The following is a 17,691-nucleotide window of genomic DNA, read 5'->3' on the forward strand; positions in this document are numbered from 1 at the left end:
GAGACAGGGTGGCAAAGGACTTTACATCAGCCACCCTGCCTCTACTGTGCCAGCCAAATTTAGAGATCTCTGCCAGCCCCCCCCCCCCCCCGGACAACTCTGTGCATGGCAGGAACCACCATTTTCGTGGTTCCTATCAAATTAGGAAATATTTGACGGACAGTTTTGTCAAACATAATGGCCAGCCTGCAAACGTATTCCAAGTGTTTTTTTTTTATATATCGAAAGCGGGAGTTCGTGTTTGGAAAAATAAAAACTGATGACCCCCACACCATGGGAAAAAGAAGCCATCTAACCATCCAGTCTAAGTAGGACAGATAGGCAGATGGCTTACCTCCGATGGCTCTTATTCCATCGTGCAGCCAAAGGAAGTTTTACAATGACAGAGTAAATTTCACACTGTCTGCATTTAATTTGCAGTCCTCCATACTAAACATTGGGGGAGGGGGGTGGCCATTGAGTTTATTGGGCAGGGTACTCCCTCACCATTGCAACAGAATACCCTGTCCGCCAAACTCTAAATCAGCCCCAAAGGCCCACCTAATGCAAATCAGTATTCACCCTGCTCCTCATGGGAACAGTCTATCCCAATTAACCAGATGACCGACTGCTTTTGTAGTTGGGAGATTCGATGTTCAAACCCCCTAATCTCATTGACTAAGCTACACCTCTTGTAAGACATAAAATTATTATACGTGGATAGGAGCCGCAGCACCAGGCACTTTTCATTTCCAAAAGAGAAGAAACAGAGCAAGAGTTACAGGGGAGGCATAGCTCTCTTGTACCTCCTTCTGTGGGAGGAGTTTAAAATGAAAAGAAAAGGAAGATAGGTCCTTTGGATAACCTGTCCTTAAGAGGGAGATGGTTTACATCCCAGAGATAAGGACTGGGTCGAGAAAAAGGGACTGGGCATTGATGTTGCTTCCTTCTGTCTGTAAGAAAAAGTGGTGTAGAAAGGGTGTGTGGCCCTAATGCAACAATTTAAAATAGTCCCCAGACTCTGCTTGGGTACAAAAAGACAGCCATAACGTGGATGCAATGGACCACACCACCAGGCATCTGTGCTACTGCACCTGCTGCACTACTTGGAGCTACGCATTCTCCGAAAACACTCTCCAATATATTGGCAATCCAAGACTGGAGCAAGACTGTGGTCAGATGAGAAACCCTTGCCTTGGAGAGAAGGACACTCATGGAGCTCAAGAGACTATTCCAAGATAAAGCTTCTCCTCAGACATCTCTACTAACTTTACACCTTACTGGGCTTAACGAGTTTCCTGGTTATCTTTTTCTTGCAGATGTTGCAGACGTTGTTCCGATGTTCACGTGTGAGGAGGCCTTGATAACCATCACGGTCCCTAAGTGCTTGTTGGAGAAGCTCCGGTACAACCCAGCTGGCATGCACGTCAGAAACACCACTCTTGATTGCATGAACAGTTACACCCAGGTCCTGAACGGAACGCGCTTCCACTCCGAACAGATCCTGCCAACCACCGGATTCTGCGGGAATGAAGTTGTGGTGAGTAACTATGTTACGCATAGTCACCAATTACAAAAGCCCTCTATTGATTGTCTTCGCAGGACCTCTTGTGGGCATGTGGATTGCTTTACATTCACAATGAATGCTTCATATATTATTTTGTAGGATGTGGTGCATTTACCACCACAGGTGCATATTGCAGACTGTAGGGGCGTTGTGTATTTATTACCAGAAGTCATGCTCATAGTCATGGGTAGATACACTGAGGGACACGCTCCCAGGGAATAATTGCAGCATAAAATGCGTAGCAGGGCTAGACTTAAGGGTGTGGTTCCTCCACCAAAATATCTAATGTGTGTCAGTGGTTCAATGTTATAGAACACAACACATTTTTTTAAGTATTTGGTTCAATTCTACCTTTACAACTTTTTATTTCAATCAGTAGGAAAGTGTACCTTTTAAAAACACAGCATTTCCATACACGTTTTCTATCAGCCATTGATAATAATTACATATTTCTTGGAAAGTGCTGAACAAACTGTCTCCTCCTCCAGCCATTGCCCTTGTGACTGTTAATGTCCCTGTGCCATGTCACTGTCCTGGTGTTGTGTCGAAGCATTAATACCTTAGCATCAGTATCTTAGTGTCTTAGTGTCAGTGTCACTGCGTCATTGCCATTGCCTCTGCATCAATGTTAGGGTTGGTGCTGCTGTATCAATGTCCTGCCTGTGACTCATGTTCCCCTGTGATTGAGGTAAAGAAAACATGTCTGTGTTATTCTGCATGTATCAATGTTCTAGTGTGTGTGTTCCAGTCGCATTGTCCCAGTGTCAGTGGTTTGTTCTCAGTGATTTGGTATCAGCACCCACTGTCAGTATCCAGATGTCACTAGCATAGTGATTCATCACCTGCCAGTGTACCTGTGCCAGTGCAATTATGCAGGCTTTTGTTCTAGCATCACTTTCCTAGTGTCAATAATCTTGTTTGCTAGTGTTCCTGTGCCAGTATCCCAGTGAAACGGCCCACTGCCAGTGCCCAGCATGAGTGTCTGTTCCCAATATTAGTGGCCTAGTGTCACTGTTCCCATATCAGTACTGGTGCTCCTGTTTCAGTGGTCCCTGTCACTGTGCCAGTGTTATAGTGTAACCGATGACAGTGTCCAGTTACCAGTGTCCCTATGTACATGTGCAGTCCTAGTTCTAATGCCCTCTTGCCAGTGACAGTATTTGTGACTCATTGTGGGTTCCCCGGTGTCGGTTTCCTGGTGTCAGTACGGGCCGCCATATTTCACAGTGTTAGTCCTAGTGTCCGCATGGTGTCAATGTTTGTCTATAAACTGGTCATACCCACTGGCTGTTTAGTGCTGGTAGGCACCACTTGCGAAATATTTTAGGGGGACCGGGACACCTGACCAGTTGAACTGCAGGTACCGTGCTACCAATTAAGGCAACCAGAAAATGTCCCTGATTGCATGTCCTGTACTAACAGTATGAATTCACTAAATTGCTTCACGTACTGTGACGCAGTGACATGTGACAGTGTCGTAGACAGAGTGATGAAGTCCCCCATGACTGGCATACAAGCTTTGGTGTCGGACATCAGCCTCTAACATTGATTTCTGTAGCTGCTGCCTGACAGCCTAGCTCAGCTGGGGCGGGGTTTGCCATGGGGTAAACACAGTACACGTTTAGCTATGAGGGCGGGCACTCCTACCATTTCTCTGTATCTAAGTATATGAATTGGTCGCCTGTGTGCTGCTCTGCTGGCCCATTGGATTCCCATGGCAGGTCTGAAGCACGGAGGGACAGCACGTGATTTATGGTGCATTGTCACTGGCTCTGGTTGGCAGCACGGTGTGGCCGCTGGCCAATGAGAGGTCACTAGCAGGGTTGGGATGAAAAATTTACCCGGGCACCCAAAAAAAATGTCCCACAATTGCAGTACGCTACCATTCATGCAGAAAATGTCATCCGTTTTGAGTCAGATTTGTTTTTAAATTGAACAGTTATTTTAAACTTTTGTGTTTATTTTCCCTTCTCATTCCATTGCACCGTATTGGAATGAAACTCCTAACCTCAATCTGAGAAAACTTGCCGCAGGCACCAGAGGCTTGTCTGTCTGTTCGTTATGTGACCTGCTGTGGGGGACAAAAGCTTCTTCCTCACGCCGACGACTTGTTAATTGCACTGCTCCAAAGGCACCCTGTCAAAGGCTCACTGACACCTTCTGGGGCCCGGAGGGAACTAGGCGTGGGCGGAGAACTCCGCTCCACCAGCAGAGTCTGCGGAGATTTCCCTACTCCACGCTCCGCTGAGAAAGCAGAGTATGGAAAAAACTCTGACTGCACAGCGGAGCGGAGTTAGCCAGCCCCTCCTGCTAAATTGTGCCCCCGCCTCCACCTCACATAAATTGAAGTACTAGCACAACATAATTTAAAAAGAATAAAAGTAACTTACCTGTGGTGTTCTAATGTATTGCCATGTATCACACACTGTATTTCATGTGCCTTCTCTTACTTTATTTATGATATGGAATGTTGGGATTGTTATGCCCGTATACTTAGTGTTATACTGTAATAGAATGTTGAACAACAGTGGATCAGAACATCAGCTTCAGTTGGTGCTGATCCTCTGGGCCTGTTACACCTGTACACTAACTGCTGGAATAAATCCTCCTGTTCTACTCAAACTGTGGTGCATGTCATCTCTACAGTTGGCGACTGACTAGGGATCCGAACCTGCTTCCAAGGAAAACGCTGTGGTTTTCAAGTTCTCCTCCTTTTTTAAGGTACTGCGCATTGGGTTTTTTTCCTCTTCCAACGTGCCCAGAGGGTATTTCTCCAAGACTCCATGCTGCTTCCTGTGCATCTAATTTAATTCCTAGACTAGCGCTGGAGCTCTCCGCACCTGTTTTCTTATTATTTTCATCCAGATTTTAAAATTCAGGTTAGCGCTTCCAAGCGCTCGTGTTGACTTTCAAGGTTCCTGGCTACATTCTCTCGAGCGTGCCTTTGTTCACTAGATCTACTTCGTCACCTACCCTGGTTTCCCTGGATACCTGTGCCTGAATCCACAATCTCTTGTTGTCCAATAAACCAGCCTCAGGAAGTTGGCTTTCATATGCACGATCGTCCGTGGGATACCGCTACGGTGTATGAGCATTCCAGCCCTTGTTCACGTTGTTTGCTTCAACGCGCACAGCTGTGGGATATCGCTCCGGCATCTGCGCACTCCAGCCCTCGTCTATGTTGCTTCCATCAGCGTGCACAGTGGTGGGATATTGCTCCGTTTTTTTGTTTCACTAAAACCGTCTTTTAGGTTATGCATTTCTCTTCACGCTGCTGCTCCATGCTGATTTCTCTTCTCTGCTCTGAGTACTGACTCCGTGACATCACTTCCTTAACAGTTCTCTTAGACAATCCAACGCCTTGAGCCACCTCTCCTCCCCTGACCTCCTGGACCTCAATAACTCATACCCCCCTATCTCCACGACTACTGACCCTCCTGCACTTCACTCTACTATTCCTGTGATCCTGGGGCGAAGCCGTATCCCTTCCTCCCCAGTCTCCGCCAGACCTCCTCCGCAATTCACCACTATCCATTCTTGCTCCTCCTCCAAAAACAACCCTAAACCCCTCAACTGCATGCTGGTCAACTGCCGATCGGCTGCCAGACATGCAACAGAAATCTCGGAAACCATCCTTAGTCAAGTCATTGACATCGCATTTCTTACGGAAACCTGGCTCAAAGCCTACTCTTCATCTATTCTTGACCTGCTCTCCCCCCAGGTTACTCCATCCTCAGAAAAGACAGGCTTGACAAAATTGGAGGGGGCCTAGCCATAATCTATAAAGATGAACTTCAACTCTCCCTTGTTCAGAACTCCGATCATGCTACTTTTGAATACATCGGAGTGGAACTTAGAGTTCTGGGTAACCCTGGGCGAGACACTACGCTTCGCCCACGTAGTGTACGTAGCGCTGCCTGCTTCGCAGTTTTCGAAGTAGGCGAAGCAGGCTAGCGCTACTCACACCCAGGGCGAAGCGTAGCTGCCTGCCGCTGCCACCCGCCTCCCGCCCACCCTCCTTTTAAATCAAACCCCCGGATTTACAATAAATAGTAAATTAAAGAAACTTACCTGAAACGCGGCGTCTCCGGGGCTCCCTCTTCCATTTCAAACTTCTTCTGACTAATGCGCATGCGCGGACGCCCGCGCATGCGCATTAGTCAGAAGAAGTTTGAAATGGAAGAGGGAGCCCCGGAGACGCCGCGTTTCAGGTAAGTTTCTTTAATTTACTATTTATTGTAAATCCGGGGGTTTGATTTAAAAGGAGGGCGGGCGGGAGGCGGGTGGCGCGTAGTGGGGCTACGCGAAGCACGTAGTGTGCGTAGATTTGGGCACACTACGTGCTGCTTCACGTAGCCCCACTACGCCCACTACGCCCACCCTTAGTTCTGGGTGCCCCTCCTATTTGGCTACATAATATCTATCATCCCCCTGGCGAACCTCTGCCCTTTGTGGAGGAATTGTCTGACCTTCTTACCCAATCCTCGATGTCCAACTCCAAAAACCTCTTCCTCGGAGACTTTAATATCCACTGGAACAAAAAGGATGATCCCTCGGTTAACCTCCTCAATGATATACTTGACATTAATTACTTGAAACAAATCTGCCATTCGCCAACACATTCCAAAGGGGCTACTCTTGATGCTATCATTACAAGCAAAGATTTGGCTTCCCATTCCCACATTGTCTCTATTGACTGGTCTGACCATCACCTTATCCTCTTCTCGATTACCAGCGCCATGCCTCCCCTTCCTCTAAAATCATCAAACATAGGAAATTTACCAGAAATCTTCACCTTATTCCTCCAGGCGAACTGGAGACTAAGATCAAAGCACAACTACAGCGAACACTCCCCTCCCAAAATGCAAATGACCTTACCGAACACTACAATAAATCCATCATTGAGGTCCTTGACGAAATTGCCCCAGCCAAATTAATACTGCAAGAAAATAACCTTACCAAATCCTGGTTCAATACCGACCTCAACAATGAGAGACGCTCTCTTCGGCTGACTGAACATATGTGGAGGCAACACCCTTCCCCCTCAAATCTTGCTCTCCTCAGAGCCACAAGGGCTAATTACAAAAAACACATCGTCAATGAAAAGGCCTCTTTTTTCCGCCCTCAACTCGACCGGGCTAAAAATAGACCCAGGGAACTATTTTGCAGTGTCAAAAATCAAACAGCTTCTGCCCCACCAAATTGATGGCCTCTATTGAAAGATGTGAAGAAATTGAGAACTTCTTTTCCCAAAAAATCTCCAAGATTGAGCAATCCTTTGCCCTAACCCCCCACCACATCAGTCATCACCCCTCTATGACTCTCCCCTCCAAGTCTCCTTTCACATCTTCTTCTCCTGACTCTGTTCATCTTCCTCTCGGCGTCGCCCCTCCCGAACTCTACTTCACCAACCCCCAGATAAAAATAAGGCATCCTGGTATAACTTCAGCCCAGTTACTGAGCATGAAGTCCTCAATATCATCATCAAGCTTAAACCTTCCTCTCATACCAGGGACCCTCTTCCTGCTAGCCTTGTTCAAGATTTAAAACACATCATCGCACCATATTGGACCAGCATCATCAAATCCTCCTTGGCCACTGGCTGTGTCCCTGTTTCCCTCCAGCTTGGGCAAATCACTCCCACCCTCAAAAACGCTACAGTCGACCCCAATGACCTCAGCAATCTACGACCTATCTCTAATCTTCCCCTTCTCTCTAAGGCCCTTGAAAAATGCACCCAGCTCCAGTTGGACAAGCACATTGACTCTTTTAACCTTTTGGATACATTACAGTCAGGCTTTAGAAAGGGCTGCAGTACTGAAACTGCCATGCTCAACATTATTGATGACATCCATCACTCCCTTGACAAGGGGGAGGCCTCCCTTCTCATTCTCGTTGACCTCTCTGCTGTTTCAATACTGTTAACCACTCCGCCTTACTCAACACTCTCAAAGATCGTTTTGGCTTCAATGGTCCTGTCCTCAAATGGTTCACCTCCTTCTTCCAGCACAAAAAACAACAAATCAAAATCAACAATTGCCTCTTAAAACATATGCCTGTCTGCTTAGGTGTTCCCCAGGGTTCTATTCTCTCTCCCTCTTTATTCAACCTCTTCATGGAACCCCTCACCCTCATTCTTAAGGAAGCAGGAATCAATTTCCACCTTTATGCTGTTGATACCCAACTTTACTATAAGATTAAATCCCATGCTGACATTCTACACCTCAATGATGCCCTGGCTAAGATTCAACACTGGTTCCATCACAATCACCTTAAACTCAACCCTAAAAAAACAGAAATCATTCTCTTCGCTCCTAAAAACAACCGGCTCCCCATTCAACACTGGATGTCTGACCTTAAAGCTCTCAACTGCTCTCTCTCCACTTCTAACTCAGTTAAATCCCTCGGAATAGGCATTAACCAGAACCTCAGTCTTACCCCCCCACATAAAAAATGTGGCCAAAGGAGCTCTCTTCACTCTCCATTTCCTCAAGAAAATTAAACCCTTCATTCCTGCTGATGACTTTAAATTAGTTGTTTAATCACTGGTACTGTCTAGATTGGACTATGGTAATGCCATTCTCTCGGGAACACCGAAAGTCCACTTAGCCCCAATCAAATCAGTCCTAAATCTCGCGGCAAGGCTCATTACTGATTGTAAGCGGTTTGACCGCATCTCCCCCGCCCTCATAGGTCTCAATTGGCTTCCCATCGAAGGCAGATCCACCTACAAGACAGCTTGCATTGCGCATAAAGCCCTTCATCAACACACCCCATTGTATCTCTCAGATAAAGTCCACAAAGCGGGCTGCTCTAGAGAAATGAGGAGCACCAATACTCTCATTCCAGTCCCTCCCTTGTTTAACAAGAAATCTACACAATCATGCTCTTTCTCCGGTAATGCGCCTAGCATCTGGAATTCACTCCCTAAAGGTCTACATTGCAACCCCTCCTACCTCAGCTTCAAAAAAGACCTCAGGCTGCATCTACTCAACAAATACTGGGGCCCTTAATCCTCGTCTCCTTACACGGATCACAGACTGCTCCCGACTGTACCAGGTTCCCTCTACTGCATACCAGACTCACCTCCCCCTCTTCTCATTCTTGCTTATACTTCAACCCTCCCCCTTTCTAGTTCTCTTGAAGTTACCTCCTTTTTATATTGTTCTAAGTGACTTGCATTTTACCTTTTTGTACAAATGTTATATTACAATTTTTCATCTCCCAACCCTTGTAAAGTGCTCTGATACCTTCGGGTCTAGCCAGCGCTATATAAAACCTTTTAAATAAAAAATAAATACAAGGAAATGCACTGGGTAAAAGTCTAGCATGCTAATTTACACAGCTTGTGGATCCAGTGATTGACCCACTTCCTGGTAAATGCTAGCAACGCTACAACTGGTATACCATTCAGATTTTTACTACTGCATGTACTTTATATAGTATTTACTACAAAGTTTTTTTGTGTGTTCTTCATCCTCACATTCTTTCTTCTTCTATTCACCATTTTTATTCTGTTTCTTCCTTGTTTTATATTTCATTTATTACACCATGCAAACTGTTACTCCTCCTAATTATTTTTTACAGGATCCTGGATAACCACCATTAAAATGGCGATTATGGTTTAGATCATTTAATGCTTATCTAGGAGCTATTGATGGCATGAAGTTTAAACTACTATTTAGGTGTTGAGGGGCAAAATGTTTATGATCATTTACCGGTTAATAATGGCCATGATAGTGGTGACACGGATGAATAAAATTAGCTCTCAAACAACTGAGTACCTATTTTGAAGGTAGAGTTAATTTGGTTGTCCATAGACACAAATTCTTCACTCGGGCTCAATCTCCGAGTGAATCCATAGACACCTATGTTACTGCTTTAAAAGTGTTAGCTAGTTATTGTGATTTTGAGGATTTCACTTCTCAATTAATAAGAGACCAAATTGTGTGTAGGTGTTATTCCAAAAGAATCCAACAGAAATTACTTTCCTGCAAGAACCCCTCTTTGGATGAGACTATTAACATCGCTAAAAGTATTGAATGGTCAGAATTGGATGCCAAACAGTTGGAGTTCAATACATGTTGAACAGTAGCAACTGCTAATTCTAACCCCTCTGCTAAACAGCATATCAGTGAGGTCAAGCCTAAAACAGGAAAAGATATTCTTGATAGGAATAAATCTTCTGCACATTCTTCTTCTGGTTTTTACTGTTACAGATGTGGTTCACTGTCTCATCTTTCTAATTTCCAAAATTGCCCTGCCATTTCCCAAGAATGTCACAAGTGTAAAAAATCCGGCCATTTTAGCAAAATGTGCATAGGGGGCAAACGTTTCCCGGTTAGAAGTGTTCAAGATTTACCTTCCAACGAAATTCCTGATGAATTAGATAAACAAATGGAAAAATTGTCTCTATCTGTTGTGTCAGTTGAGTATTTAAATATTAATAATGTACATTCAGATAAAAAGTTTGGGGATCCCTTTGTTCAAGTATCCATACAGTCTCATGAGATTTTGTTGCTCATAGATTCAGGTGCCAGAATTACCATCATCTCTATTGATAAATTATGACAATCTTGGTACAAAAACGTTTTTGCTACCTTCTGATTAAATTACTACTGCATTTGAGGGAAGCAGGATTGATCTAGCAGGTTATTTTTGGGCTTTCATTACTTTTCAAAACAAAAGTTTATGTCTCCCTTAAAGACATCAATGTTTTAGGATGGTGGCACCAGGCTGAATTCGGCATGATCAGAAGACCTGGTCAGAAGAATCTGTTTCTTTGATTAATTCAGTCTCCGATTCTTCTCAATGGAAAGATAACTACTCACACGTTTTTGCAAATAGAATTAGAAAAGTAAAATATTCTGTGCATTTTATTAAAGTTAAAGAGGGTGAATCCCCTGTCAAACACAAACTAAGGAATGCTCCTCATAGCATAAGGAGAGATCCTACTGTTATGCTTAACAAAATGATTGATGATGGCATAATTGAACGTGTCAATGCCACTCTCTGGTTATCTCCTATTGTTTTAGCCAAAAAAGGTCTGGAGAACTTCGTCTATGTATTGACTTAAGATCGGTCAACAAGGCTATTTGGGTAGAGAATGTTCCATTACCTCGCATTGACGATCTTATCACTGCTGTAGGTCAGTCCAAATGGTTCTCCAAATTTGCGATCTGCGTACCATCAGGTAGGTCTTGATGAACATTCCCGTCATCCTACAGCTTTTGTGACACCTGATGGTACATTTCAATTTTGCCGGATGCCATTTGGACTGACCTCAGCCGCTTCAGTTTTTCAAAAAGTTATGACCATGATGTTTCAACAAATTCCCAATATTGTAATTTTCCAGGATGATATTCTTGTACATACAAACACAGAACTGGAACATAACCAAGTGTTGGATCTTGTTTTTCAAACTCTCCAGAACAAAGGTGTCACTTTGAGAGAGGATAAGTGTATATTTTCAGTAAATGAAATTGAATATCTTGGTCACATGCTCACCAAGGATGGTGTCAGACCCAAACCTAGTATAGTTGAAGGCACTTTCAATGCTCCACATCCTCTAGACAAAGACCAATTGCGATCATTTTTTGGTCTGTCTGAATTTTAGTCTAAGTTTATTAGGAATTTTTCCAGTCTTACTGAGTGTTTTAGAAATGTATTAAAAAAAGGATCGGAGATCATTTGGACAGCGACGTGTCAAGAACACTTTATTTTAATTAAAGAGTATGTTTTATCGGCCCCAGCTCTTCAAGTTTATGTGGAAGGTCATGACACCTTCATTACTGTTGATTCCATTGCTTATGGAATGGGTGCGGTTTTATCCCAAATGGATGGTGGAAGGGAAATCACTGTAGGATTTGCATCCAGGAGAATGAGACAAGTTGAATTAGGGTATTCAGTAATAGAAAAAGAGATGCTGGCCTGTGTATGGGGAGTTGAAATGTTTAAACCTTATGTATGAGGAAGGAAATTGTGGCTCAGGACGGACCATAAACCCTTAGTAGACATTCTTTCTGGTTGCAAAATCAAAAAGTCTAAAGCCAGGCTTGCTAGGTTATCAACCAAACTTCTAGAATTTAATTTTACTGTGCTTCATATTGCTGGTGGTAAAAACGTCATGGCCAATTTTCTATCCACACTCCCGGTGGACAATCCTCCAGCTACTACTGACAATCCAGATGACATTGAGGAGTGCATCTTTGCCAATGTGGATGATACTGTCATTTGTCCTGATATGTCACTTTGGCAAAATGCTCTATCCAATGATCTCATATTGAGGCAGGTGATGGATTTTGTTGTGAAGGGATGGCCCAAAGAGAAAGTAATTCTGTTGAGTTACAACTATTTTGCAAAATTTCTAATGAACTCTCTCTTGAGAATTATTTGCCAGTCAGAGATAATTAACTTATTCCTCCTGCTGTATTCAAAGTGAGAATAATGGAAACAGCTCATTCTGGTCATTTGGGGATTAATGCCACCAAGCGCAGAATTAGAAATGACTTCTGGTGGCCCAGTATGGACCGGAACATTGATGATTTGGTCAAGAATTGTGTGCAATGTTGTTACAGTGATAAGCATCTCACTACCAGCACTCTCATACCCAAACCTGTTCTGTGTCCAGCCAGGGTTTGGCAAAGAGTTTCTGTTGATCATCTTGGTCCATTTCATGTTTTACCTAACTGCATGAGGTGCTTCATTGTTCTTATTGACAATCTCTCCAGCTGGGTGGAAATAAGAGGTGTATCTGATTCCAATTCCAAAGCTGTCATTCGGATCCTACAGGATATTTTTTCAAGAGAAGGGGTCCCAGAAGAGATTTTAACTGACAATGGAGTTCAATTTACTTCTGTTTCTATGCAAGAGTTCCTGACTAATTTGGGAGTAAAATATGTACGCACTCCTCTCTATCATCCCCAATCCAATGGCAAAGTTGAGAGGTTTAATCGGGTTCCTGTTGAATGTGTGAAGAGTACTCTCAATAGTCATGGGGATTGTGAAACAGCTGTACAAAACATGATTTGGGCGCATAGGACCACTCCTCATTCGGTTTCAGGTTCCATTCCTTTCGAGTTGATGAGGGGTAGAAAAGTTTCCTCTGCTTTGTGTCCCTTCTGGAAACTCAATGTTTTTAAGGATCATTTTTCTGTCTCTGAAGAACTTCTAAAGCTAAAATGGCTTCTGACATTTCCAATCGTCTTAGATTTGATAAACTTTGTCAATCTAGTAAAAGGAAAGTGATTAGGCTTACTGTTGGTGACCTAGTGAGGGTTAAAGATCCTTTGTTATTACAAAAAGGAATGTCTAAATTTAGACAACTTCATTTTATTGCTGAAATGAAGGGGCATGCTGTTCGACTTGACAATGGTCTGTGGTGGAGTTTTTCTCGACTGGCCAAAGTCTCACAACCTAACAATGCTTCTGATTTGCAGGTTTCACCTTCTTCTGATGTCAACCTACGGCGAAGTTGAAGAGTACGAAGGATTCCAAACATCCTTCATGATTAATACTTTTCACACTTGTATTGCATTGTTTTTTTTATTATTTTATTTTCATTCTTATTTTCTATTAAAGGGGGAGATATGTGGTGTTCTAATGTATTTCAAAAAATCAATTGGGGGAGGGAAAAAGAAGCAGTGATCCATTCAGCTTCCAATGGTTAGTACAAATATCAAAAGGGGGGAGAGAATGGACCACTTGTCCTGTGTACCAGGGTCTTAGTTAACGTGGGTGGTCATCGTTAAAAACCCTCATATACGTACACAAGCGTTGGGCGGTATATGTTGATTCTCCGCCTTCGTGTACCGTAATAGCATTATCATTGGGATTTTTTTTTGTCCATATGCTAACCTCCCCATGGAGGAAGACCAACTGGTTCTACAGTAGTGGCCAGAGATATAAAAAAAAAAAAGAGAGGGTGTACTCGTGCTCAAGGGTTGTGGTATTTTGAATAAAATTCCCAATGTCAAATCTCGTGTCTTTTATTCATGAGGTGCATGACACGGGGAAATCTAAAAACAAAGGTATTGTGCATATAAAAAGTCATTATTGATTTAATGCACTGGTAATGGTCTGAAATGGTCTACCTGTTTCAGCCTCGTGCAGAGTCTAGAGGCTTTCGTCAGGACCAAAGAAACTAGGGGAGCATTTTCGGGCTCACCTAAAAGTTGTGAGGGGTGGGTGTATTGTACTCACCGGCCTTGTTGACAGGAATCAGACCTGTAGTATCCGTTCCTCTATTATAGTGAAGACATCTTTCATCAGGGTACACGTCAGTTGTTTGAGAACCTGTTGCGGTTGCTCGGTCAGACTCGCTTGTTCTGACTCTGACGTTGATCCCTGGGGAGTCAGAACAAGCGAGTCTGAACGAGCAACTGCAACAGGTTCTCAAACAACTGACGGGTACCCTGATGAAAGATGTCTTCACTATAATAGAGGAACGGATACTACAGGTCTGATTCCTGTCAACAAGGCCGGTGAGTACAATACACCCACCCCTCACAACTTTTAGGTGAGCCCGAAAATGCTCCCCTAATTTCTTTGGTCCTGACAAATGCCTCTATACTCTGCACGAGGCTGAAACATGTAGACCATTTCAGACCATTACCAGTGCATTAAACCAATAACGAGTTTTTATATGCACGATACCTTTCTTTTAGATTTCCCCGTGTCATGCACCTCAGGAATAAAAGACACGAGATTTGACATTGGGAATTTTATTCAAAATACCACAACCCTTCGAGCACGAGTACACCCTCTCTTTTTTTTTTATATATATCTCTGGCCACTACTGTAGAACCAGTTGGTCTTCCTCCATGGGGAGGTTAGCATATGGACAAAAAAAAGCCCAATGATAATGCTATTACGGTACACGAAGGCGGAGAATCAACATATACCGCCCAACGCTTGTGTACGTATATGAGGGTTTTTAACGATGACCACCCACGTTAACTAAGACCCTGGTACACAGGACAAGTGGTCCATTCTCCCCCCTTTTGATATTTGTTCTAATGTATTGCCATGTATCACACACTGTATTTCGTGTGTCTTCTCTTACTTTATTTATGATATGGAATGTTGGGATTGTTATGCCCTTATACTTAGTGTTATACTATAATAGAATGTTGTACAACAGTGGATCAGAACATCAGCTTCAGTTGGTGCTGATCCTCTGGGCCTGTTACACCTGTATACTAACTGCTGGAATAAATCTTCCTGTTCTACTCAAACTGTGGTGAATGTTATCTCTCCATTACCTTATTGCGGCGTCGCCGGGCTGCCCTCCTCCCCCTCGCGTACATTTTGAACGAACTGCGCATGCGCATTTCTCACAAAGAAAGGCGCATGCGCAAGCACGCATGTGCAGTTCGTGCAAGGTGTCCTCCTGTCATTCTGCAAATAACAATTAATGGGCCTAATATGTAGCCTGCTCAGATTACTTCTCACCTAAAGCTGGAAAAAGCTTGAAAAAATCAACCAAGGTATATGGAGTTGCTTGATCCACAGACTAAAAAAATCGGCCCACAAGCCGGCCTCTGCCACAGTCCCCTTGGCCATCAGCCCATTGCCCGCCCTGCCATTCCGACCCTGGTCACTGGTGCTACGGCCAGAGGTGGGCTAGAGCGACGCCTGACTACATAAGCTCTCTACCAGCTATCTGACCCCTCTCTTCACATGTGGGCAGGGACCGCATCTGCGTGTATTAACTGGAAATAAAGGTCTTGCTTTATGCAGGAAGAAGGTGTAGAGGGGGCTGCAGGGCTGAATATGGGGCGGGCCCTATTCCTCTGCTGCTAAGAGCTGCATTCCACTTTCTCATCAAACACACACTTGGACCGCTGGGTGCTTCCCTCGAATCCCCTCTCACAATGTCACCAGGGGCTGTCCTTCGACCTCATCGCACAGGAAGAAGGGCGCTCACAGTGCCAAGAAGAGACAGCAGTCCTATAGCACAGCGCTCTTCCACCTCTTCTACAAATCACAGCAGGGCATGCAATTGACTGCCTGCACCATGCTTTCTCCTTTTAACCTGGTCAGAATCACATCAATTATAGTAAGTCAGGGTCTGTTTTTTTCCGACTTTGACTCTGATTATAAGTTGCACAATATCGGGGTAAGGATAGAATTGCATTGGACCGTGCAGTAATTTCATACACCGGGCGATTAGGAGTAATCCCTTATGGGGGAGTAGGGGAAAGAAGTGGAAGCTAATTTCACCTCTGGATAGAAACACAAACAGATCGAGACTTGGGTGATACTGAAACCAAAGCCTCATGCGAATTTTTCAGCTGAAATTACCACCCTAAATAATTGATTCTCCTACTGGTGAAGAAACAGGAGTGGAAAAACCCACCAACTCTAAACTTGGCCTGACTAATAATCGACTGCTCTGTGCGGTGTGCAGATGCCTAGGGAACTCAATACTGCCCTGACAAATTTTGTCAGAGCAGCCCCCTTACGGTGATTAACAAGCTAGTACAGTGAGCAAGACTGCCCACTAGAAGGGGGTTTTGGGGCATTTCCCCCTAAGACAATTTGGGGGAAAAATCCGAAAATGGTGCATGCTGCAACACTATCTTCAGTGTATATTCAATTGTATTTTCTTGTAAAGCAAACTAAATGATGAGCTTACAGTGCACTAGGATAACTAGTCATAAACACAGACATTCTTACGGAGACCACAACAAATAAGATGTCAGGCATCAAACATGAATTTAAATGTAACATAAGTGCACACATTTACTGGTAAGCACAGCCAAGAAGCTGAGAACACAATGAAAGACCATTTCAAGGGATGTTAGCACCCTCCACCCTAATAAGCGGCACACCAGGGCCGGCTGTAGCGCTGGTGGTGCCCGGTGCGACAATATTTTTAGGCACCTCCCCTTCCACAGAATCTCTTACCGTCACTCTCCAACAGTGCCGCTCACCTCTCCATAGCCCCTCTCTCATATGTATTTCATTTGTTTATAACGCCTGTCATACCTGTGTAGTATATCAGAGCACTTTAAATCACATACACATACAGAGACAATGAATCATAGGTGTGTAAATCAGTGTATAGAAAATGTTACATAAGACAAAGGTGACTAGGTGTAGGATTCAAATGTCATCTCTTTTGGTAGGTATTTTTTAAGAGTACTTGGTTTAAAGCAGAACAAACTCAGGATTCAAAACATAACACGTTGGTAGGGTTGGCTTTACTATTAATGAATGATTGCACATGACCTACTTTGAAAAGTGGAGTTGACAAGTAAAACATAAATTTCATTAATGCATTAGTAGTTGAGCCTGCATTAACTAAACATTTGAAAAGTACATTGTTTTGAAATTTGTTTCACAAAGCAGAATAGGTGGTTTATTGCAACTTGCATGCTGAATGAGGGAGTTTTCAAATGGACTGAATGTTTGTTTTAAAAGCAGTCTCTTGACCTGCCAGACCAGCCTCCTGACAGTTGCATGTTGGGGGCCGAGCATTAGCATAGGGGTCCAGGAACAGGGAATTGTAGTGGATTCACTATTATAGGTGTTTGTCTGGGTACGTGGGTGGCGTGGAATAATGGTGCCACAGTGTTATTCCATGTCCACATTACTGGCATAAGTTCTAATGCAAGAAAGATATCTTGGCTTTGCCAATACTTGTTCAAATTTCTTGTGAAAAGTATAAAGTCTTCCCAAGTCATTAAATCTGTCATGCATGGCAATGAAGCAGCAACGTTCAAGTGGTTCATCGTCTTAGTTGTCAATGGAACCAAAAAATAGAAATGTTCAGTTACAATCCACAATATCTAAATTTTTGAATATGACAGTTTGGTTATGTATGACACAAAAATATATTTTTGCCAAATGTAGAATATGGGTTGACTAGTTATTTAGTAAAATAATTGAGAAATTAATCTCTACGGGCCGATTCACAGAACTAATCTGAGATAAAATCCAAAACGTGCTACTTTTGTTATTCACAGAAGGCATTTAGTAGTAGTAAAGTTAGGACTCCTAACTTTACTACTACTAAATGCCTTCTGTGAATATCAAAAGTAGTAAGTTTAGGATTTTATCTCAGTTCAGTAGTAGTAAAGTTAGGAGTCAAACACTTTACTATTACTAAATGACTTCTGTGAATACCAAAAGTAGTATTT

At 43.4% G+C, this 17,691-nt stretch overlaps 1 protein-coding gene across 2 annotated transcripts in view; it reads left to right on the forward strand.

The window, feature by feature from the left end:
* Nucleotides 1-17,691, forward strand: part of LOC146857281 (uromodulin-like) — a 99,518-nt gene that overhangs the window by 44,119 nt on the left and 37,708 nt on the right. For both annotated transcript variants that reach the window (XM_085647787.1, XM_085647786.1), the window contains exon 5: nt 1,299-1,519. In XM_085647787.1, coding sequence (XP_085503913.1) covers nt 1,299-1,519 — 221 coding nt within the window. The remainder of the gene's footprint in view (nt 1-1,298; nt 1,520-17,691) is intronic.

Source organism: Triturus cristatus, chromosome 3_2, assembly GCF_964204655.1.
Source record: "Triturus cristatus chromosome 3_2, aTriCri1.1, whole genome shotgun sequence".
Lineage (NCBI taxonomy): Eukaryota > Metazoa > Chordata > Amphibia > Caudata > Salamandridae > Triturus > Triturus cristatus.